Genomic DNA, 26,089 nt, shown 5'->3' with positions numbered 1-26,089 from the left:
CGAATTGACCATGGTGCAGGGAATGGCAATTGAATCTCAATGTAGGCAAGTGTAATGTGCTGTGAATACACAGAAAGAAAGATCCCTTATCATTTAGCTACAATATAGCAGGTCAGCAACTGGAAGCAGTTAATTCCATAAATTATCTGGAAGTACGCATTAGTAGGAGTGATTTAAAATGGAATGATCATATAAAGTTAATCGTCGGTAAAGCAGATGCCAGACTGAGATTCATTGGAAGAATCCTAAGGAAATGCAATCCGAAAACAAAGGAAGTAGGTTACAGTACGCTTGTTCGCCCACTGCTTGAATACTGCTCAGCAGTGTGGGATCTGTACCAAATAGGGTTGATTGAAGAGATAGAGAAGATCCAACGGAGAGCAGTGTGCTTTGTTACAGGATCATTTAGTAATCACGAAAGCGTTACGAGACGATAGATAAACTCCAGTGGAAGACTCTGCAGGAGAGACGCTCAGTAGCTCGGTACGGGCTTTTGTTGAAGTTTCGAGAAGATACCTTCACCGAAGAGTCAACCAGTATATTGCTCCCTCCTATGTATATCTCATGAAGAGACCATGAGGATAAAATCAGAGAGATTAGAGCCCACACAGAGGCATACTGACAATCCTCCTTTCCACGAACAATAAGAGACTGGAATAGAAGGGAGAACCGATAGAGGTACTCAAGGCACCCTCCGCCACACAGAGTCAGGTGGCTTGTGGAGTATGGATGTAGATGTAAATAGGTGTACCACAGGGATCTGTACTGGGGCCTCGTATGTTCTAATAATGATTAATGATCTGCCATCATTCATTGAGTGCATGACAGTTCCATATGGAGATGACACAACTTTCCTTCATTGTAATAATGATTTCAGTAGCCTCAAGGCTTCTGTTGCTGAGACAATGGCTCAAGTATCCTATTGGTTTAAAGTAAATGGCTTTCTACTGAATGATAACAAAATGCAGCATATAGTTTTTAGTCTAAAAGACAAGCCTCCATCAGATTATCCTAGTTGTGCTAAGTTTTTAGAGATATATATAGATGAAAAACTATCCTGGGGTCAACATGTACAATATATTAGTGAAACAAATACTAACAAAGAGATAGAGGGGCTGGCCAGTACTTACCTCAGCTCAGTACAGCCGATAGATACACATAAAACAGAACTGAAAATTTACATTCCGAGCTTTCGGAACAAATGTTCCTTCATCGGGGAGGAGAGAGGGGAAAGAAAGGGAAGAAGGGAAAGGAGATTCAGTTACTCACAACCCAGGTTATGAAGCAACAGGGAAAGGAAAATAGGGAGGGTAGCAAGAATGGAGGCATGGTTGTCAGAGGGAAGCCAAAGATATTCTACTGCAATCCCACATACTTTTCCTCCGGTCCTGCTTAACCTTTGGAAATTACCCCTAAAGGGCTTACCTTAAAAGTTCCCATCTCTGGGTGCAATTCCTCCTTCCACCAGTCTCTCCTGGACTTCCAGAACCTTCTATACTACTTCATGTAACCACCACTCCCAACAGCTCCTATCTCTTTTCAAAGTCCTCCACCTCTCAAACCCTTGCTTGGAGAACACACTCAGGAACATCATCCTAGAAGCCAGCTGCAAACTTGAGTTCCATGCCACACACCACCTGAAAAAACTATCCACAGTGCTAGTGCAACACCTAAGAAGTGGGGTCCCTCTCCCTATCCCTCACAAACACCAACCACAACAGAACCTTCAACAAACCCCCCTCATAGCCAACAAACCTAGCCTAGCCACCCTACTCAATCTCCCCATCCCAGCACATACCCCACACAGACCAAATCTCAACTATAACCACAGTCAAATGCCACATATCGCCAGTTCCAATTCAGTCCTAAACCTCTCATCCAGATCCCTCTCTCCTCCAGAGACATCTGTTCTATCAAAAGGCTTAACCTTTAGCCCCATACCTAAATTCAACCACACTGCCTTGGTTAAAGATCTCCTCTCATTCACCCGGAACCTCAACTGGAAATATCACTTCACTACCCAAACACAGCCCCCAAATAATAGACCCAGTGTTGAACCCTGTCTAGAACAGTTCCGACTGCCTTCTCAAAGGGATCCTCCTCCCCTCCCCCAAAACCATCCCTTGCAGACATTTCAGGAATTCCTCACATCCAGTGTTGCCTCCCAGTCCTTCTTGAAGAACATCCCGACAACCCCCAACATCACCCCAGCTGAATCCCGTGCCGTTAAGGAGCTGAAAATAGACTGCTCTATTGTCATCCTCCCGGCGGACAAAGGCTCCACAACTGTCATACTTGACCGTGTGGAGTATGTGGCAGAAGGACTGCGTCAACTCTCTGACAGCTCAACCTACAAAGCTGTTACCCAGGACCCCATTCCCTCCATCCAGACTGAGCTGCAAAAAATCCTAAAAATCCAAGGTCCCTCACAAGGTCTCACAACGGCTTCCATAGACTTACTAACTCCACCTGAGCCATGTACCCCTACCTTCTACCTATTACCCAAAATGCACAAAGAGAACCATCCTGGCCGTCCCATTGTAGCAGGCTTCAAAGCCCCAACCGATTGTATCTCAGCTCTGGTAGACCAGCACCTACAACCTATCACCCGCAGACTCCCATCCTACATCAAAGACACAAACCACTTCCTAGAACACCTAAAATCCATTCCCACTCATCTCCCACCTGAAACCTTTCTTGTCACCATAGATGCTACATCCCTTTACACAAACATCCCACATACCCATGGTCTCTCTGCCCTTGAGCACTACCTCTCCCAACGCCCACCCGAAGATCTTCCAAAAACCTCGTTCCTTATCACACTTACCAACTTCATCCTCACCCATAATTACTTCACTTTTGAAGGCCAGACCTACAAACAAATCAGGGGAATGGCCATGGGAACCAGGATGGCTCTGTCCTATGCCAACCTCTTCATGGACCGCATGGAGGAGGCTTTCCTGAAGACCCAACAGCTGCTTCCCCTGGCCTGGTATAGGTTTATAGATGACATCTTTGTGGTCTGGACTCATGGTGAAGAAACACTCCTTAATTTCCTCCATAACCTCAACTCCTTTTCGAATCTGAATTTCACCTGGTTCTTCTCCAAAACCCAAGCCACCTTCCTGGATGTTGACCTTCATCTTGTTGAAGCTCACATCCACACTTCTGTCCATATCAAACCCACAAACAAACAACAGTACCTTCACTTTGATAGCTGCCATCCTTTCCACATCAAACGCTCCCTTCCCTACAGCCTAGGTATTCGTGGCAAACGTATCTGCTCCAGTGACGAATCCCTCAATAATTACACCAATAACCTGACCACTGCTTTCCTCTCCCGCAACTATCCTGCAGACCTTGTCCACAAACAGATTTCCCGAGCAATACATTCCACCCCGTCCAACTACAATGCTCCTACCCCCAGACCACACAGAAGCATCCCCCTTGTCACCCAATATTATCCTGGCCTCGAAAACATCAACAAATTACTCCGCCAGGGATATGACTTTCTCAAGTCAACCCCTGAAATGAGATCATCCCTTGACAAAATTCTCCCCACACCACCAAGAGTTGCCTTTCGTCGCCCCCCTAACCTCCGTAACATCCTTGTTAAACCCTACCACATTCCCAGACTACCTTCTCTACCCAGTGGTTCCTACCCCTGTAACCGACCCCGCAGCAAAATCTGCCCCATGCATCCCCCCACAACCACCTACTCCAGCCCCGCTACTGGTAAAACATACACAATTCAAGGCAGGGCTACATGTGAAACTACACATGTCAATTATGAACTGACATGCCTGCACTGCACAGCCTTTTACATCGGCATGACAACAATTAAACTGGCTGAGCGCATGAACGGACACAGACGAACTGTCCGCCTAGGAGATGCCCAATACCCAGTAGCGGAGCATGCCCTCCAGCATAATTCTAGGGACCTAGGAACCTGCTACACCGTATGTGCCACTTGGCTTCTCCCACCCAACACCAGTCCCTCTGAACTGCGGAGATGGGAACTTGCACTCCAACACATCCTTTCATCCCGCCATCCCCCCGGACTGAACCTACGTTAAACAACCTCACTCCCATTCACTCTTCAGTCTTCTCCTCTTTCCCTTTCCTCTTTAGCCATTCACGCATCTTTTCATTCTACATAGTTGTGTTTATCTTTATACTATATACCTCTTTACTACTTTATGCATCCTCTTTGGTTTGAAGCTGGCACAGTACTTACAGTAGAATGTCTTTGGCTTCCCTCTGACAACCATGTCTCCATTCTTGCTACCCTCCCTATTTTCCTTTCCCTGTTGCTTCATAACCTGGGTTGTGAGTAACTGAATCTACTTTCCCTTCTTCCCTTTCTTTCCCCTCTCTCCTCCCCGATGAAGGAACATTTGTTCCGAAAGCTAGGAACGTAAATTTTCAGTTCTGTTTTATGTGTATCTATCGGCTGTACTGAGCTGAGGTAAGTACTGGCCAGCCCCTCTATCCCTTTGTTAGTATTTGTTTCACATCTTTATATGAGATTTTCCATTAATCATTAACAATATATTTGTGGTAAATTATCTAGACTGATGTATTTGCTATGGCGACTTATGGACTGTGTACCTCAAAATTGTGTTAGAACATTGTATTTTGCATTTTTCCACAGCATCCTAACATACAGTATTATTTTATGGGGGAACTCGAGTTCAGTGCGTGACATCCTAATACTACAAAAGAAAACCATTAGGATAATTACTGGTTCTCCATATAAAGCACACTGCAAACTATTGTTCAGTGAACAAAAAATCATGACAACAATAATTTATATATCTACTATATTTTACTCCACACAAAAAAGAAGTTACTGGAAGCAAAACATAGAGAAAATATACATTTCTACAACATGAGAAGGAGCAGATGCATTTATACTCCTTACCACAGACTGTCAAAGTCACTTAACAGCTATGAACCGATGGGGTTCAAATTATTTAATAAGCTTCCACAATATGTACAAGAACTACCTGAACAAGCATTAAAACAAGAACTTTATGAATGGCTAGTTGCTCACCCATTCCATGACATAAATGATTATTTCAAATATAATATATTTTGTAGTATTACTGGCATACCTCATGTTTTCTTTGCATTAACAGTTTTATTGCATTATATGCCTGACATTGTCTATTGCTGTAATGGCCGAATGACGATAAAATCATCATCATCATCATCATCATCATCATCATCATCATCATCATCATGGTTTTTGATGGTAGTTATTTTCCTTCTAATATACATAAATGTATAAATATGATGTATAACTTGACTTGTTCCACATCCCTGAATGCTCTTCTTCATTATGGGATTTGCAGAACTCAATATGTGAATGAATGAATGACAAAAACTGTGAGGATCAATTGGTGCTTTCAGTGTTTCTAGGAATATACTCTCATGATGATATTGAAAATAGAGGTACACAATCAAAAGTAGTAACTACTTGTTAATTTATTATTCATTGAATAATTTTAAGTACCATTGAGTTCATTATGAACACAACTGTTATGTATTTAGATGGTTGGTTGGTTGGTTGGTTTGGGGAAGGAGACCAGACAGCGTGATCATCGGTCTCATCAGAATAGGGAAGGATGGGGAAGGAAGTCGGCCGTGCCCTTTCAGAGGAACCATCCCGGCATTTGCCTGGAGTGATTTAGGGAAATCACGGAAAACCTAAATCAGGATGGCCGGACGCGGGATTGAACCGTCGTCCTTCCGAATGCGAGTCCAGTGTCTAACCACTGCGCCACCTCGCTCGGTATATTTAGATGAATGGCACTCTTACATTAAGACTGTAATGTGATAGTGAGAAAAGTAAATACTCCAAATATGAAATACATTATGTCAATAATGAGGAATAACCAGCCTTTACAACAGAAAGTAAACGTGTTTAGTATCTGCAGTTAAAAGTTCAGTATGACTAAGTTTCCTTCTGTCACTATACTGCAGGTAGTATGTTTCAGTGAGACTTTTATTTCATATCTTCCTTTATTCATGCTTCTACACAGGCAGGCAATATTTTATAAATGCAGTGACAACAGTTTAAATTTATGTATAAGTCTCTTACCTTCCCAAAATCTGTTAAACCTTTTACTGTTAGAACTTCTTTGTCTTCAGGAGATGCTGTAGCCCTGTAAAAGAGAGAGAAGTTCCTATGTGCATAAATGAAAATGTTATGTTTATCATTATAGAAACCCTTCTGCTGATGAAGCATATATTACTAGACACTGAAAATACCGTATCTTTAATGAATTATAAGAAAACTTTAAAACTAATGTGTGAATGAGTACCCTAATATTAACATATTTTCTTAATTATGTTGCACCAAGTCAGTCGATGGGGCAGGTTATACATGATGGCCTGCTTCAAACATGGGTAGTAAGTGGTGAAATGTAATGACATATCAGTGTTCAATATCTGTAAGCTGCAGGTAACTGATTAAACAAAGATAATGCAGCATGTATAGTGAAGGCATAAAACCTATTTGCAGTATTTGATTTGACAGTTTGAGCATAACAGTTAGACTATGATGCTTTGCCTTTAAAATATCTCTGAGGCAGAGGGTAAAGTAATTAAAATTCGTAATGGCCAAGATCCTGAACAATATTCAATAGTATTGCACTAGCTGCTCATCTTACACAATGGTTACATGAATGTACTTGAACAGGACAGCTAGAATAATATTCTGATGGAATATGGCCCTCACTGTTAAGCTGCTTTGAAAATGTGGCCTTTCAATAGTTCAAGTTGCTGTTGTCTCCTTGTGTGTGTTGACAGCAGTATAAGAGAGTGGATCAGTTCCATGTTTCAGCATGTATTTTGGTGTGATGTATCAGATATATAACAACTGCAAAGACTTTAGCGGAAGTGAGTATCATTAGCAATTTTGAAAGCTTCGAACTGTAGGCTTTCCCAAAAGAGCAAATGACATGAACTTTCAGTGTTGTTTCCAAGTCATCATTTTGCTACAGCCTATAAGGTAACACTGGTATTTTTGGCAATGGAGTGCTTATCATTATTGCTGCAGTAGCTTCAGTGCTTTGGAATATGTGGAAAAAAACCATACAATCAACTCAATAAGTGAGAAAGGTGTTGGTCTGCAAAAGTAGTAACATTATACAAATGCCTCGTATGTAGTGAAAAACAGCACTTGAGCAATTTGAGAGGAAGAGCAACTGCTTTTTTTTTTTTTTTTCAATGTAACTGCTTGATGGCAAGGAAGCTAACACAGGCCACCACAAATACACCGAAGTGCAGTTTTTGCTATGTTATTGCACAAAACATGGAGAATTTTCTGGTATATACAAAATAATTTTTAATGATATGAATATAATAGAGGGAAACATTCCATGTGGGAAAAATATATCTAAAAACAAAGATGATGTGACTTACCAAAAGAAAGTGCTGGCAGGTCGATAGACACACAAACAAACACAAACATTCACACAAAATTCAAGCTTTTGCAACCAACGGTTGCTTCATCAGGAAAGAGGGAAGGAGAGGGAAAGATGAAAGGATGTGGGTTTTAAGGGAGAGGGTAAGGAGTCATTCCAATCCCGGGAGCGGAAAGACTCACCTTAGGGGGAAAGAAAGGACGGGTATACACTCGCGCGCGCACACACACACACACACACACACACACACACACACACACACACACACACACATAGTCATCCACACACATACAGACACAAGCAGACATATTCAAATGCAAAGAGTTTGGGCAGAGATGTCAGTCGAGGCGGAAGTGCAGCGGCAAAGATGTTGTTGAATGACAGGTGAGGTACGAGTGGCGGCAACTTGAAATTAGCGGAGATTGGGGCCTGGTGGATAACAGGAAGAGAGGATATATTGAAGGGCAAGTTCCCATCCCCAGAGTTCGGATAGGTTGGTTTTAGTGGGAAGTATCCAGATAACCCGGACGATGTAACACTGTGCCAAGATGTGCTGGCCATGCACCAAGGCATGTTTAGCCACAGGGTGATCCTCATTACCAACATACACTGTCTGCCTGTGTCCATTCATGCGAATGGACAGTTTGTTGCTGGTCATTCCCACATAGAATGCGTCACAGTATAGGCAGGTCAGTTGGTAAATCACGTGGGTGCTTTCACACGTGGCTCCCTTTGATCGTGTACACCTTCCGGGTTACAGGACTGGAGTAGGTGGCGGTGGGAAGGTGCATGGGACAGGTTTTACACCGGGGGCGGTTAACCTGTCCCATGCACCCTCCCACCACCACCTACTCCAGTCCTGTAACCCGGAAGGTGTACACGATCAAAGGCAGAGCCATGTGTGAAAGCACCCATGTGATTTACCAACTGACCTGCCTACACTGTGAAGCATTCTATGTGGGAATGACCAGCAACAAACTGTCCATTCGCATGAATGGACACAGGCAGACAGTGTATGTTGGTAATGAGGATCACCCTGTGGCTGAACATGCCTTGGTGCATGGCCAGCACATCTTGGCACAGTGTTACACCGTCCGGGTTATCTGGATACTTCCCACTAACACCAACCTATCCGAACTCCGGAGATGGGAACTTGCCCTTCAATATATCCTCTCTTCCCGTTATCCACCAGGCCCCAATCTCCGCTAATTTCAAGTTGCTGCCACTCATACCTCACCTGTCATTCAACAACATCTTTGCCTCTGCACTTCCGCCTCGACTGACATCTCTGCCCAAACTCTTTGCATTTGAATATGTCTGCTTGTGTCTGTATATGTGTGGATGGCTATGTGTGTGTGTGTGTGCGCGCGCGAGTGTATACCCGTCCTTTTTTCCCCCTAAGGTGAGTCTTTCCGCTCCCGGGATTGGAATGACTCCTTACCCTCTCCCTTAAAACCCACATCCTTTCGTCTTTCCCTCTCCTTCCCTCTTTCCTGATGAAGCAACTGTTGGTTGTGAAAGCTTGAATTTTGTGTGTATGTTTGTGTGTCTATCGACCTGCCAGCGCTTTCTTTTGGTAAGTCACATCATCTTTGTTTTCAAATAATTTTTAACATTTATATAAGAGGCAGTCAAGTGAAAATGAGACATACTATACAATGAGCATGGTATTGATGCTGGTGCTGCAGGTAAGTGTGTGTATATAAGTGCCCTTTATTGGGAATCATGAAGTAACAGCATAAACATTCTCCACTGTGCCGTTTGTCTGTTAGACGTGCTTGACTTGAGGCCAGTGAGTCTTGTGGGCATCTGACTTCACTATGGAGGCCAGGAAAGAGGAGCAGTGAGGTTTAGTGCAGTTTTTTACTGCAGAAGGAGTGTCAGACCCCAAGTCTGCTATGCAAGATGAACAGAGTATGTCATGTGCATGCAAATTCACATCATGGTGGAATAAATGATTTCAAGAAGGTTGGGTGTCACTCAAAGACAGCAGTCAGCCATGACAGGCTCACCGTTTTTTTATCCCTTGTGTCATTGCTGTGATGAGTGCTGCCATCAGAAAAGTCCGACGATAAACTGTGGAAGACATTTGGCTAAAGTTCCAGAGAAACTGTGTGCAGTGGGTTCTCCATAGCCTGAAAAAGGAGCAGAATGCTGACATCACTGCAGCACCTAAAACAGTATCATGATGATGAATTTCAATTCCTGTCCTATACTACAATGAGTGGTGAAACATGTCATTATTTTGAGCTGGAGAGCAAGCACCAGAGTCAGCAGTGGAAGTACATGGATTCACCAGCACAGAAAAAAATCCACAGCTATGCAGACCAGCTCCAAGAAAGTCATGATGACTTTTTTTTCAACTGAAAGGGCCCAATGCATTTTGACTTTCTGGAACATGGTGCCACAATTAATGAAAAGCAGTATGCGGACACTTCACAAGAACTGAAGCATCCCATTAAGTCCAGTCACCCAGGAGTATTGATGGACAGTATCAATCTGATGTAAGATAGTGTCTGCTCAAACACTGCCAAAGTTGTTTGACTACACACGTTCTCCACAGAGTCCAAATCTCCCCCCATGCAGTTTCCATAATTTTGGAGCACTGAAGAAAAACATATCGCCATCAATTTGCTTGACAGAGAAGTGCACACCTGGGTACAATCACGGTTCCACAGGCAACCACAAATATTTTTCCATGAAGACATTGACCATCTTATGCCACAGTGGTATAAATGTGTTAACAGTTACAATGATTACTTTTGAAATAATGAACAGTTTACATACTCTTTTCCCTCTGTCTTATTTTCATCTGACTGCTCCTTATATCTACCAAATTGTGACAGCAGATCTGTTTTTTTAAATGACACTATATAATTTTTCAAAAATGGCTCTGAGAACTATGGGACTTAACTTCTGAGGTCATCAGTCCCCTTTAACTTAGAACTACCTAAACCTAACTAACCTAAGGACATCACACACATCCATGCCTGAGGCAGGATTCGAACCTATGACCGTAGCGACCACGCATTTCCAGACTGAAGCGCCTAGAACTGCTCAGCCACACCACTGCGGCACTGAAAAAAGGAAACTACATACTTTTTCTGTGGCATTAAAAAAAGGAAACTACATTTTTTTTGGCATTGACAAGAGCCTTCAAAGAGGACTTTAGTGATGTAACATGTCCAGATTTTGATGAAGCATTAATAAGACAGCAGTGCCTCAAACCATTGTCCTACCATCAAGAGAAGAAGTCTTGTGAATATCTGCCCAGTATATGAAACATAAGTAAATGTGTACGAGGTCTGTTCATGAAATCCCGGTCGTTCATAATTTTACACCAATGGTGTGCTAGAGTGAAATATGGTTGGTATCCCTGCACATGCCTGTGTTTAATGTGTAACTGCCAGGAGCTGCACTGTTGAATGTGTGTTAGTTATTGTTCAGTGCTGTACTGAGTAGAACATTGTGTTGCATAGCTTGCAAATTTTAAGATGGCAGAGTTAGAGAGCAGTGTGTCTTCATTAAATTTTGCATGAAACTCAAAAAACCTTTACACAGACAACCAAATGATGCAGGAAGCATATGGTGATGAGTGCTTAAGCCATACTTTGTGTTACAAATGGTTCACACAGTTTAAAAATGGCCAGATGGAAGTTAAAGATGACCCTCGTTCAGGATGCCCTTTGACATCTACCAACGACATTCAAAACAGGAACATCAACGAAATTTTGCATGCCAATGTAAGATTGACTGCCTGAGAGATTGCAGAAGAATGTAATATTTCAGGTGGACCATATCATAAAATCATGACCCAGCATCTTGAAATGCATCATGTTGCTGCCAAGTACATCCCATGGCTTTTGAGTCAAGACCAGAAGACCTTTGCCTTACAATTGGTGAAGAGCTTTTGGATTGCACAAATGAGAATGAGATGTTTGTTAAGAGAATCATAAGTGGTGATGAGGCATGGGCCCACGGTTATGATGTTGAGACCAAGGCTCAGTCTTCACAATGGGTCAGAAAAGGTTCTCCAAGACCAAAAACATCTCATCAGGTAAGGTCAAATGCCAAAGCCAAGCTGACAGTTTTCTTTGACACGAGGGATTAGTTCATCATGAATTTGTGCCACAGGGACAAACAGTTGATTGATGGTACTCGCAGGCGGCGACTCCATGGAGCCTGAGAAGGCCTGAGCCCCCTCAAAAATTCGTTTGTGGGGTGGGGAGGAGGTGAGCCCCCCCCCCCCCCCCCAATAATTTAAGAAAATTATTACATACATTATGCTTTGTAAAATCACAAAATTATGTTGGAATTTTTTATTTTCCTTGTTTGATGATAGTTACCTTTAAAAATACACCAGCAATGAGTTAAAACAAATAATTACTATGGTAGAAAGCAGGTTAACTGAAAACAAGTGGCATGAATCATGATAGTGTTATGGTGCTGGGGGCACACTTAGAATTTGTCCCAGTGTGCAAACCTTCAGGTGAAGTCTGGTAACAGTGGACCAGCACTGCGGCCACGGCGACATCAAAAGGACTGGAGCAGAAGTGCCATAACCATCCGCCTCACCCCACATTGATGCTTTGAGACATTATGACACCGCAGCTGTATAAAGCCCACCCTGCTGTCGCAGTCATTCAGTATGGATAGTTTCATTCAGGCATGCTGCAGACATGTTTGGTGCTCTGACTTTGGTGTCTAGTGGACTATTTTATATGACTACATTTTATTTGTTTACTTTAGTCTCTTAGTGTATTGTGAATTAGGTTTTCAATGGATAAATTTGTTACCAAAAAGGCACACTTGGAAGCTGATTATACTGCAAGTCAACTTCCAACAACTATTGTGTCATCAATTGCTTTGTTGTCTTCAGGTGAGAACCATTCACAACTGAAACCTGAACAATCCGGTAAGGGAAAATCATATCAGAAGTCTTGGTTGTTCAAGTATACATGGCTAGAATATGAAGCATCTAAAGAAAAAGTTTTTTGCAAAACCTGCAAAGAGGCAGATGCTAAAAATCTTTGTAATTTAAAAAAAAAAGGATGCTTCCATAGGATTTTCTAATTGGAAAAAGGTTTGGAAAAATTCTGTGTTCATGAAAATACGTTTACGCATAAAAGGTGTTCTGAAACTACATTCTATCACTAACCAAAGAGTGGCCTCCCAATTGAATGAACAGTTAGATAGTGATATGAAGAAAGGCCGTTTAGCTCTTGAGACAATTTTTACTACTGTGCAATTTCTATGCTGGCAAGGACTAGCAATTAGAGGGCATGAAGATGTAAACTCAATTTTTTTTCAATTGTTGGAACTCTGAAAGAATATAATACCTGAGTTTAAAGATTGGTTAGGGCATTTGGGGAATAAGTGGACATCCCATGATATTCCAAACAAGATCACTGATCTACTAGGAAAGTCTGTGTTGAGAAAGGTATTGGCTTCAATCAAGAAGACTGAACATTTTTCTATTATGGTTGATGAAACAAGTGATTCTTTGATTCACGAACAAGTGTCATTTTGTATTCATACTGTTGATGTTTCCTTAATCATCAACGAAGACTTTATTGGCTTATACTAGACCCCCCAACACTGGATCACAAACTCTGTTTAGTATTTTAAAAGACGTTTTTGCTCGTCTTATTCATCAATGGATAACTTAAGAGGACAGTGCTATGATGGTGCCTCTAATATGAGAGGTAAGTTCAAAGTACTAAAAAAGTTAGTTTTGGATTACAACCAAAAGCACATTATGTGCACTGCACTGCTCACAGTTTACACTTGGCAGTTACAGACAGTCTCCGCCATCTTACTTCTGTGAGGGATATTATGGCTTCAGCAAAGGACTTAATAAACACCGTAAGGGAATCCAACAAAAGTATGGGACTCTTTGGAAGCATATGTTGTGAGAGCACCAACAACCAAGCTGGTCTATGATCCCTTTGCCTGACTCGATGGATTATGTGAGCTTCTAGTATCTCGAGAATATTGAAAAATTTTGAAGAACTTCTAGAGTTTTTTTGAAACATTTTCTGCAGAGGACAAAACAGAGGCAGGTTACAAATGTGCAGGTTACCTTGAGTCAATGTAACAATTCAAGACTTATTTCTTTTTACATCTTTATTGCCATGCAATGAACCAGTAGAAGATGTCAATGAAAAAATTCAATGCCCTCATCTAAGTGTTGCTGATCTGAAAAAAATATATGAGGGCTTGATTTGTATATTGAATGGAAAGCGTGATAAATTTTAACACTTTTGGGAATTGTGTTCAAAAGAAAAACCTTCACAAGTTGATGATCCTTCGCTTCCTCGGAATCTAAGTATACCAAAGAAGTATGAAAGACAGCTCACCACACACTTTCAAAACCCCAAAGTAATACTACAAAGCTATTTACATTGAAGTTAGTGAAAACTTTTTTCAAAATTGGTCACAGTTCTCTGAATAGTGTCTGCAAAATCTTTGAACTTATGTGGCATTCTATTTAAGATTTTATTTACAGATACAGCATCTTTTACAAACCATGGGCAAACGAATCTTCACATTATGCAATACTGGTCATTTGACAATACATCTGTCAACATGTGTGTGGACATTTCAAGGACCAGATCATTGATGGGATTGAAGACAACAAGAAGTATCTACAGTTTGTAACAGATATGGCACACAGTTCCTGGAAGAAACGCCACCAGACATTATTCAAAATTACTGGTGCCAACAAGACAGGCATCACACCCATTCCAGTTCTTCTTAACAGATATCTGCAGATTGTTAAATCAGTTATTTGGAAAACACAAAATGGCTTGCACGCTTACAGATTTTTACCTGTATGGAAAATTATGACAAGAGGTCTACAAGGAAACACCAATGACTCCCAAAGACATTAAGTGTAATGTAACAAGGACTGTCTAGTTAAATCTCAACATGCAGAAATGTTTGTCCAAAATTGGAAACATTATCAGTATTTGAGCACTTAATTTGATATTATAACATAACAGATGTTGCCATAATTATCAGTGTGTGTATACTTCTAGCAATGCTACTGTCTGTTAATTTGTATTTTGGCTCATGTCCCTGAAGGCTCTTCTTCATGATGCGATTACTGAACATGTGGCGTAAATGAATGACTGTGTTTTTACAGACAAGGGGAAAGCTTTAAATAATGTTGAACAGTAATAACTTTCATACACAGTGACAAATATTGTAAAGTAATGCTCAGAATGAAAGGATAAGATCCCAATGTAATAGGACTGAGAAAAAGTGTAAGGCTAATTTGCTATCCATCTCCACTCTTTTCCTTACTTACATAGAAGGGAAAGAAGCATTCAATAAAGGACAAAGGGATAAAAACTGTGGGAGATATTCAGTTGGTGTCCTCCTCTTGGCAAACAACGAAAAATATCTTCAGGAAATGGTTGAAACAGTCGAGTATTCTGAAAATATTTATGGAATGAAAGTGAATTCAAGATAAACATACATTGTGCAGATAGCAGTAAGAAAAAAAAAAATGAAAATAATTTTCAGCAGAGGAAAAACTAGAATACAGTCAAGAATACAAACATGTACAAAAGAGAATGAAAATGTAGTTGAAAGAAATGAAACCAAAAAGAACAAAAGCAAAACTGCCATTTAAAAAGAGCAGTAGGATGCTTTGTGATGATCTTCACTGTTTACCGCAGTGTTCAGTAATATGGAGCAGAAGCTTGGACTTTGAGGGAGGAGGAAAGGAAAAGACTGGAGGTTTCTGAAGTGGGGATGTGGCTGTGGAGGTTGAGACATGAAGTGATACTGCACAAAGTGCAGGAGAAGACAGGAAATTACTGATAGCAATAAAAACAAGAAACAAAAACAGAACTGGCCGTATCATTAAGGAAAATGAGATTATAAAAGCCGAACTTTAAGGACATAAAAGGGAAAATAAAAGCAAGAAGACGAAAGATTCAGCTCCTGCATGGCCTGAAAGAAAATGGCAAATACATGAAACTGATAAATTGCAAGAAATTAAGATCACAAGGATCTGCTCACACAGCAGAAAATTAATACACTGATCAGCCAGAACATTTTGACCACCAACCTAATATCAATATAAACCCATCCAGGCAACTGCAGTGTCGACTGACATGGAACGACTGCTGGTCCGACACATGCACAGTGCATGTAGTATGGTGGATATACCGACTATTATGTAGATGGTCATAATGTTCTGGCTGGTCAGTGTACATAAATGAAATTTACCATATGATTATCATACGTGACAGTTAGAACTTCCTTGTCACATGTAATATTGCAGTCTCTCCCCCCCCCCCCCACCCCCCCCACCCCCCACACCCTCCAACTGTGAGATTAGATCTGTGATAAGTTCTTGAAAGGACATGGTGTGAAAGTGAGTGAAATTCTTCAGAGTCTAGTATTCGGGTTGTGTATGTTAGGGACAAACATCTTTATGATTATAGATTTCACCAACCATTTCCTGTGAATATTCTGTAAAGGACCTTCAGAGTTAGATGTATGTGTTGATCAGTGGTGAGGTTTAATTTATCTTTACTTTTTTCCTAGGTTTTGTGGAACAATGCAAGCCAAAACTAGTTGATCACAGATCAAGTCACCATGTGGTATGAAGAATGAGACATAAAATTAAGAAAATTTTGTACTGCATACAAATAAGTGCTATACACTGCTTCACGAGGTATCATCACTGGCAGTCAAATTGCCTCTGGCACAACAGCCTCTTTGAGTAGCAGTCAGTTTGGTAACTTGATTGTGTTTGCACACTTATATGGGTATGCTCTATCTGTAATACATGTTGTTCTACATTGCATGAGAACCATGTGGTTATTCACCATACTCATGCCCTACCTACATGGATGACCCACACAATTCAATGTAGATCCACCACATATACGATTTGATTACAGCAAATAACTGTATGGTCCTTATTTACTGTAGGATAATATTTATTACAAAGTGTACAAAAACAATCATGTCACCAGATTGACATCTGGCTGAAGAGTCTGTTGCGCCCGAGAAGAGTTAACTGCCACCGATGATACCTCGTGCAGCAGTGCCCTCATGTATCATATTACAGCAAAAAGCAGGTGGTGTGCAAAAATGGTGTGGGAGTGGCTTTTGACTAGGTTCCAGTGGGCCCTATAGTCATATTGAAGGGAAAAGTAATTGGTAATGTCCATTAAAAGCAATTTAGGTGACCACTTTCATTAAATGGTATATACATTGCTCATAGAAATGGGTTCTTTCTTAAAAAGCTGAAGTGTCCCCATTGAAGCAGCTAGAATTTTTTGAGATTGGTTTGATGAGTATGAATTAACATCTCCCCTCACATGCAACCAGACACAATGGATTTTAATATTCACTAGCCACTGTTCTGCACTTTTCAAGGAATATGAACAGTTTCTTTGCAAGGAATGGTGAAACCCACATTGTGTAGCAGTTAAAATCTGCACACATTGTTCTACAGGAGGGTTCACACTGTCTTTGAGGGTGAACACTGTGTTAGGCAGTAGTAATTATTGTTTTGCCCAACTCCTGTAGAAAATGGTGTGTTCAGTAGCTCAGTTAGCATACTGGAACAGAAAAGAAGGCAGCAGACAGAAGGCTAAAACTATTTCATTGTGGGTGTATTATATTGGTTTTCTCTTTGAACATTGCATGAATGTCAAAATGGCAGATATTGAGATAAATGATAATGGAATAGAATATCAACAAAAATTGCTCAACAGAGAAAAGGCAACCGGACCTGATGAGATACCAGGATGATTCTATACGGACAACATGCAAGAACTTTCTCTTATTTTAGCAGCAGTGTATCCTAACTTGGTGAAGCAACAAAGGGTCCCACCAATGGGAAAATGGTGGTAATCATTTCTGTTTTCAAGAAATATTGTTAGAGAGATGCACACCTTTATGGGACTATATTGCTGACATTAATGTGCTGTAAAATTACAAAACACGTTTTATGCTCATTGTTATAATCTTTTTACAGAACAAAAACCATCCAGAAACTGTCTTTACAAGGATAAAACCTGATTATGAATACAATGATTTTATGAAACTCAGGTCACTATTTGGTCATATGTTGCAGAGAGCTGTACACAATGGTGCTCAGGTTGACTACGTTCCTTGACTTTTGGAAGATATTCAATACAGTTCCACAGTGTCACTTAATGAAAAATAAATGACATTGCCAAATACTGAAACAGATTTGTGACTGGACTGACACTTCCTAGGAAATAGAATTAAATATGACTTTTTAAAAAGGGAAAAATTGTCAGTTGTGATGTGAGTGCTTTGTGGGAGTTAAAGGTCCATTACTGTATGGCTTATTTGAAAAGTACGAGTAGTTAGTTTGTATTTAAATGTTGGCAGCTCAGAACAAAGTGCATGAATGCATTGCCATTTACTAATTGTTTAGGAAGCCGCAGAAGTCATTATTCATCATTTGAATGTGGGTGAACGCAAACAACAATAGCTTTGAATATCATTACTCCTACCAGTTGTTAAGTGTGTGCTATTATATAATTTCTGTGTGCACAAGGATCCAGGGCTGGTCAGCTTAATCAGGGTTTGTGCCTAGTTTATGAGCCTACAGTAATGAATGAATGAAAGACTTGACAATGGTGTTGAAGAGCTGAAAAGTGCCCATACAAATGTGAATGATTATGAGCAGAGTGCACATTCTGTATCTAGATGGATAAATTCATGCAACAGCTGGAACAAAACTGTGATCTGATTGAAGAGTGGTGATCTGGCTGATGATTGTCCTCATGTTTGATGTACCACAATTCACACAATTGTCATCGAAAAACTCAGATATTAAAAATTATGTGCAAGGCAGATATCAAAAATGTTTACTGGCCAACACAAGGATGAAAGAATAGCAAGTAAATGAGCATTTTTGGAAGCTATTATTGTGTACCCTACAGTCTTGACCTCTCATGCAGTGACCTTTACCCATTCTTGCATTTGAAAAATAGGTTGGTGGAAGCAGTTCAAATCTGATGAACAACCTAAGGATGCAGATGCTTATGTTAATAATGAACAGCAATTATGTTAAAAATTGAAGTAAGTGTGTGGGAAACTGAAACCACCAACAAAAGCTCTTTTTAATGAGTACAAGAGGCTGCCCAAAACATTTGAGAATTTCATTGTAAGAATCAGGAAACTATACTTATATCCTAATGTCCTCAGTCACCTTCAAAGAAGTCACCTTGGGTATATAAGCAACAATCCCAGTGTTGTTCCCATTTTTGGAAGCACTCCTGGAAGTTCGCAGCATGAAGAGTGTTGCGATTCCATTTGGATGTCTTCAATTGGATCAAAATGTCACCCTTTCAATGTGATTTTCATCTTTGGGAACAGGTAGAAGTCACTCAAGGCTAGGTCTGGTGAGTAGGGAGGGAGGGGTACCGCTGCCAAGTTTTTCTTTTTCCACAACTCTGGCTGTTTGCACCAAACATTTTCCCTCAGTCACCTGAAAACCTTGCAGTAAAACAGCCCGTTGACAGTCTGATCAAGTGGAGCAAACTCCTTAGGCACTTTTCCCTGAATAATGAAAAAAATTATCAGCAGTGACTTCATGTTAGTGTGAATGTGTCGAGCCTTTCTTGACCTTGGAGAAGATAGCGCTTTCCACTGTGATGACTGATGCTTTGTTTCAAGGTCATAACCATACAACCAAGATTCATCCCCTGTTATGAATCAGGATATGATACAGTTTTAAGCATGGCTGTTTCTCAGCAACAGTATACTAGTTTGAACATAGGTTTATACAGCCAACCGGTTCTAAATTACTGTTTGGTACACTGACCTAGGATTCAACATCTACTAGGGGCATCTCACATCAGAGATTTTCATAAAATCTAAAATTACATAGTGAAAAAGCACTGGTCCAGATTCAAAGCAGCTGTGCTCAAGTTAAAAATAAAATAAAAATATCTCAATGTAATTTTACTGAAATGTAAATCAACAAAACACTTATTCAATCAATTGTTGAATACTGCTTGTCAGCCAGGGACTTCCATTAGGTAGGATTAATACAGGAGACTGAAAAGGTCAAAAACAAACAAACAAATGAAATGTAAAAAGAGCAGTTCATTTTGTATGGAGTGCTTTTTGTAGGTGTGAGAGTGTTACAGAGATGCTTGTGAAACTCCAGTGGCAGATGTGACAAGAGAGGGCTTGAACATCACAGAGGTATTTTCTGTTAAATTCTGAGGTGTGTTACAGGAAGAGGCAGACAATGTATTACTTCCCTCTACATACATCTTGCAAAAAGACCAAGATTGGGAAAATTAAGAGCTCATGCAGAGAATTACCAACTACCATTCTCCCAACTCACTATTTCTGAATGGAACAGCAAAAGAGGGTGGGGGATGGGGAGAGGGAGGGAATGTATGATTTAATGGTACCACAAGTCCCTCTGGCACACAGCATAAGGTGGCTAACAGAGTACACATGTAAATATAGAACTAGGAAAGAAATGGTAGAATATAATAAGAAGTGCTGAAGCAGGGCTCACCAGGGAGTGCTGCAAGAATGTGTGAGTGTCATGTAACGCACACCCAACTCATAGTAGAGACGCAGCACTGCAAGCCGAGAGTCAATTGAATGACCACCTTCTACACACAGTAAACTGGCTATCTGACCTTTGCGAAAACTCTCCTCAATACCTGTAACATAGCAAAAAATTATATCAATGAGAAATACAAGGAATGCAAATATTATGATATCTGTCACTCAAACCACTTTTTAAAACTTTTTATTTTACCCACTACTTGTTTGATGCTTATGGCATTATCATGTGTGAGGCCTATATTAACAGAATTGTTTTAGTGAAAGGTACTGGTAATTTCTTAACTCAGCAAGCAAGATGCCAGAGGGCAACATTGCATCTTGTTCTAGTTATGATAAATTAGATTGGCCACAGCATTTATTGATGTGACATAGTAAATAGTTACTGAGATGTTAATGATATGTACTTTGAATAAAGTAAAAGGTTTGTAATGATGTAAGATATGCAATTTTGATATAAGTCAGTGGTCACTGTGTTAAATGATTATACTATCAAAACTTTACTGTGGAAGGAATTCCAGCAGCAACCAATTATTGTTCCTTCCTTGGTAACATTTGACACAGTCATGATATTCCTTCATCCATCTTGAAATATATTGTGTCAACCATGATTATTAAAGCAGTGACAACATTTCTCCTGTACCAAAATACTTGAAATAATGAAGTGTTGTGTTTATTATTATATTTGTGTTCTAGTGCTCAGAACATGAATGTTGTAGGAGGTATGGGCTGCATTATGATGTAAAAAATGGCATATGTTTTTCACTGCACATTAGTGACACAATTGTATGGTTGCATTTTTGCCAAAATTGAAGGCCACAGAATATTTGCCATCATTCACAAGAAAAGTAAATAGATAACCACCTTCATTTCCTTTCTGTGTTGTCTTGCAACACATGCAGATTAAGTTTTCCATGAGAAAGTGCAACAATGGAAACTTTTATCCCACACATTTTAGCAAAGAAGCATGTCCTATGTCACATAATGTACTCATTGTAAGGTAGAGGAAATTTGTTAACTGAAGACGTAACATTCTAAACGTCTAAGTGTAATTTTTTTTCAAAATTGATTTTATTCACTCTATATGAGCTACATCCATACGCGTATAATACTAGAAGTGCTTTATCATATGACGAAGGTAAGAAGTTGTAACAGTGACCAACAGATGGTGTTGGTGTTAGTTCCTTTATTCTAAATGTGCCCGACAATCTGCAGTGAATTTTATTACACCAGTTTTAAGCATGTACTTAATAGCTGCCGTATTGTTGTTGTGTTGTGGGTACGTTTCTGCTGTGGAAAAACAAAAGGATGCTTGTAATGTTTCAAAACATTGCTTATCTGTGAAAGTTCAATAGCATAATGCACGAGTTAAGGGGCAGAATATACCACAAGTTCAAGTTTCTAGAAAAAAACAAAGGTAGGTATTTGATTTATACACTGTAGATTTCCATTCTTGTCGGAACTAGGTTTGACTCTAATGTAATGGGGGCAACAGTGTACATACAATATATGCATTTAACTACTTATTTCAGTGAAAACACATGGAATGGAAATGTACCTACTGTAATAAGAAACTGTTTTTCAATATATTGAAACTGAAGTAAGTACGCTTTCCCATTCCAGTCGAACTGCAAATGTAGCCTATCATGAAAACCTTGTCGAATGAATTAAGAACAAATTTATTTCATGGCTTCTATAAGAAAAATTCAACAGCTCAATTTCTAGAGGGTTTAACAAAAATACTACCAGTATTTAGGTGGGGCAGTGATAAATATGTCGAACCTGAGAACAGCTACTTGCAATTATGTGCAGTGTATATGGTTCCTGATGACAAAGTTGGTCATTCCAGACTCTGCGTACAACATTCATGGATATATTCTGTGTGTCAAAGAGGATGATTGTTACATTAACCAGTAGACTAAAAATGGGTCAACTGTCGGTAACAGAGGAGACTCATTGTAGTAGAATGAAGTCTTCTAAAGAATATCTCAGCTGTGATCTTAATATTAGTCACTTATACAAAGCATTTAAAGTCAAATTTCCAGAGACTTAAGTTAATGAAATGCAGTATAGAAGAAAATTAGTTAAATACTTTCCAAATCTACCATTTGGAAGGCCAAGGTTAGATACTTGCAAGGTATTTGACTCGTTGCATCTTGAGAGGAAAGGAGAACTCACCAGGGAACAGAAAAGCTCAGAAAGCACTAGAACTGCACCATAAGAAGGCAGAAAGCTCAATGACAAATGAGGAGAATGATGCAACATCTTCAACTATGCCTGGAAGTGACGCGTACATTAGCAATCGATCTGCAACAAGTATTGTTTTTCCTACTATTACACACTCAGCTATGTTCTACTTACAACTTTCGTGTTACAACTTCTGTGTTCATGCTCATGATAACAGGGGCATGACAGTGAAGGGTTTTGTCAAGCTAACAACATAGCATCATGTCTGTTCCATGTCCAAAATTGCACTAAAAATACTGTCAATGTAACTGATAGCAAAAGGAAACCTGTGATTTGGAGTGACAACTGCTGTGAACAAAACAAAAACCATGTACTTATACATGGGCTTGTAGCCTATTTGACTCTATAGTGCGTACGTATCTGGTTTCAGGCCACAGGTTCCTATCCTGTGACAGAAATTTTGCCCTAATAGAAAAGCACAAGAAAGTAGTTAAGTGTTACGTACTTGATGATTTACAAAAAGTGATTACTTCAGCAAGCTCCTTTTTCCCATTCAAGAAACTCAAAATTGAAGAAAAGGACTTTATTGACTTCCAGGCTCCTGCTGATAAAAGTCATGAACACAACAAAGCCATACATCAGTTTTGCTGTACAAGATAAAATCACCTCACCTGGAATAGTGTACATCAGAAGGACATTCAGTGACACTGAATAGGGGGAAAGTGTAAACATCCTAAAGAAAGGCAAAACTGTTCACAATTTCATTCATACACAACTTTCAGTATTACCACATATTCCATAATTGTGTGCTGAAAGAGAAGGAAGAATTTACTTGCTATGGCTCCCTTTATACCACATCACCATCGGAAGTTTTTTACTGATTTGTGTAATGATACTGCAAACTGAAGATATTTGTTGCATTTTGTTTACATTTCTTATATTTAGGAATGTTTTACCAACCAGTACAGGATGATATCTCTGATGAACTTAGTGCATTCAGTCTGAATATGGTAATATGTTAGACACCTTCTGCCTTCAAGGTTTTTTTCTTTTTCTGGGCAATTCAATGCAATTTTCTCTGGACTTGCAGTATAGTTTATATTTCCTGTATGTTAATATATGTATTAAGACAATAAAACATGCACTAATTTCATATGACATACAATACTGTTTTCTTATTATATCTCAAAACTTTACTTTTGGCCCTTAACACATTATTAATGTTAGGTCTTCAATTATGTATCATCATTTACTAGTACAAAGAATTGGCAAAAAAGGTTGTTGAGCAAATAGCAAAAAGTGATGAGTGCAATGAAATTTCTTACATGTCTAAAAAATTGTCCAACAATTATTTGAAGAAACTTTGATTTGGTTACAGAACATTCATTAAGTGATTGAGAAAACAGGCAAAGATCTTAATACAAGTCATAGGGTGTGTACCAATGTTAAAGCTAAATACTTCATCAGCCACATGGCTGTAGAATTGGTGGCTAGTATCTGTTCCATTTCACCTCAAATACTATTATTACCCCAAGCTACCAATATAATGTCAGAGAATGATAAACTGTATTATAAAACGTTCTTAGAAGTACTTTTACTAAGAAAAATCAGCAAACAAGAGTTCCTCAGTAGATGAGTTGAGATAGATTGATACCCAGAAACAACAGCCACACAGATTCTACCCTAGACTCAGAACAAGAAAATTTCCACCAATGATGACAACAATGAAGAGTTAACAACTACTAAGGGAACAATAATATCCACCCTAAGGAAATGCCCACCAACCAGGGAACGAATCTAGGCACAAGAACACCTACCATATTAAGAAAGGATGTTTTTATAGTGTCTTCCCAATAGAATAATATCTCTTAACAATATGTAACACATCCTTATTTTCAGTTCAATAAAATCATCCAGAATTTAGTCTCTGATGTAAGAACACCATCTTCACATGAGAATAGATTGCAGAAGCAAATTACAGAGACAAAAAACTGTAGTTAGCAGTGAAATAGATGTTAAAGATTCGAAGTAGTGTACTAAAATGTGTGATACACATAGAAAAAAATTAAACGAAACTGATGTATTATTAGTTACCATGGTAGCTTACTTTTTCATTACAGCTGAGTATCAACGAAAGGAAAACAAAATAATCTTTTAAATGCACACATTGTATGTAAAGCTTTGCTGTTATTGTAATATATATGAATTCGAAAATATAAATTACTGTAATGCACCACATTTATTGTGCGTCCCACACTGTATTTTGGAGGGTTATAACTCTGTCACTAGATACATAGGCACTTGGTACGCATCATTTTTGTGGGTCCTATATTTCAGTAAGCATAGCTTTCCTATAAGCTTGTGTAAAATGTATGTGATGTAAAGGAACTTCTAATGATGATTTTTACAATAGACTAACACTTTTCTGACAAGAAAAGTAAACATAAACTGATCTGTCCTCATCCTTATTACAGATGGAGCGATTCAACCGAATTTTTGTGATATCATCTGTCTGTTTTAACCCTTGATGTAGCTGTGTTGTGTTGTGTGACATCATGGTCATGCCACCCATTTGAAATGAATTGCGTATTCAGAGGGCATGTAGGAGTATGCATTGGCACTCTCTCGGGTGGGATGTTTGTTTCTAAATTGTTTGTGAGTGCTGTTAGTGATTTATTGGACCCCTTGAGTGGTGTTTGTGAGTGCAATACTGGAAGAGTTTGCACCATTTGCTAGTGAGTTATTTTGATGTCCGCAGTCACTGCAATAGGTTTATTTTTAGCTTTGGAATTATTAGTTTGATATGTTGTTCATGGTTGGAGATTTAATTTTAAGTTTTATTTTTTGTTAGTTATGGATATGACAATCAAGATCATGAATAGGTTTCCTGGGTGCTGCAATGGGAGACATGTTGACTACGATCAAATTTCTACAGTTATTTGATTTAACTGTCACATACGTAAAGTATTACATTTATGGAGAAAGTATCAGACTGATGAAAGATGCTGCATCGTAACATGGAGTCAGTAAACGTGACACTGTCAGTGATACAGTATATGTTGTTATATCCAGAGGGTTGCTCATTTGTGAATTTAGGCTGGCTATTCAAGAGATTCTGTTGATGGAATTATTTTTAGTACCTTTTTTTTGTACCACTAGATTGCTAGATTTATGTATCAGCTGACTATGGCTGGTACGTATTTTATTTTATTGTAGTATGTGTGGTAGATGTGCTTATGTGCGTAACTGTGCATTTCTTGTACATTGATACAGATGTTAATGCAAATTTTTACATATTTTGGGTTGTGCTGTTTGTTTGTTGGTAATTATGTTGGATTGTTATTAATAGATATTGTTGAGTTTGTTTTATCCAAATTGGTGAGGTTAGGTTTTTGGTATTTAGTTATATGGGTGAAATTTCATTTTGTGGTACCTCGAACTTCGTTTTAGCTATATAGGATTAGTAGAACATCAATCCTAGGAGAACAAAGTGTTAATTCAATATTGCTACCTCCCACTAACAAACTGGAAGTTAATCGAATAAGAAAAACAATGAAGAATAAAATGTCCTCAGTGACTGACGAGGTACCTTGTTCAGTCATGACGAGATGTGCTAGTGTTATATCAGAACCAGTCTCACACATCATAAACATATCATTGTCAGAAGGAGTCTTTCCACAACGATTAAAAATTGCAAAACTAAAACCAGTGTATAAAAAAGGCAATATACATGAAGTGGGAAATTATAGACCAACAGCTTTATTATCAGTATTTTCGAAAGTAATAGAGACAGTCATGAAAAACAGAATTACAAATTACCTCGAGAAATTCAATCTATTGTGTGTAAACCACCAATTCATTGAAAATATTGTAAC

At 39.2% G+C, this 26,089-nt stretch overlaps 1 protein-coding gene across 1 annotated transcript in view; it reads right to left on the bottom strand.

The window, feature by feature from the left end:
• Nucleotides 1-26,089, bottom strand: part of LOC124619856 (dipeptidase 1-like) — a 539,272-nt gene that overhangs the window by 45,837 nt on the left and 467,346 nt on the right. Inside the window, exons 5-6 of the mRNA XM_047146468.1 lie at nt 19,975-20,125; nt 6,107-6,170 (exon numbers count right to left, since the gene is read on the bottom strand). Of these exons, the coding sequence (XP_047002424.1) occupies nt 6,107-6,170; nt 19,975-20,125 (215 nt within the window). The remainder of the gene's footprint in view (nt 1-6,106; nt 6,171-19,974; nt 20,126-26,089) is intronic.

This window comes from Schistocerca americana, chromosome 6, assembly GCF_021461395.2.
Source record: "Schistocerca americana isolate TAMUIC-IGC-003095 chromosome 6, iqSchAmer2.1, whole genome shotgun sequence".
Classification (NCBI taxonomy): Eukaryota; Metazoa; Arthropoda; class Insecta; order Orthoptera; family Acrididae; genus Schistocerca; species Schistocerca americana.
The sequence above is the reverse complement of the archived record's forward strand: the minus strand, read 5'-3'. Positions and strand labels throughout refer to the sequence as shown.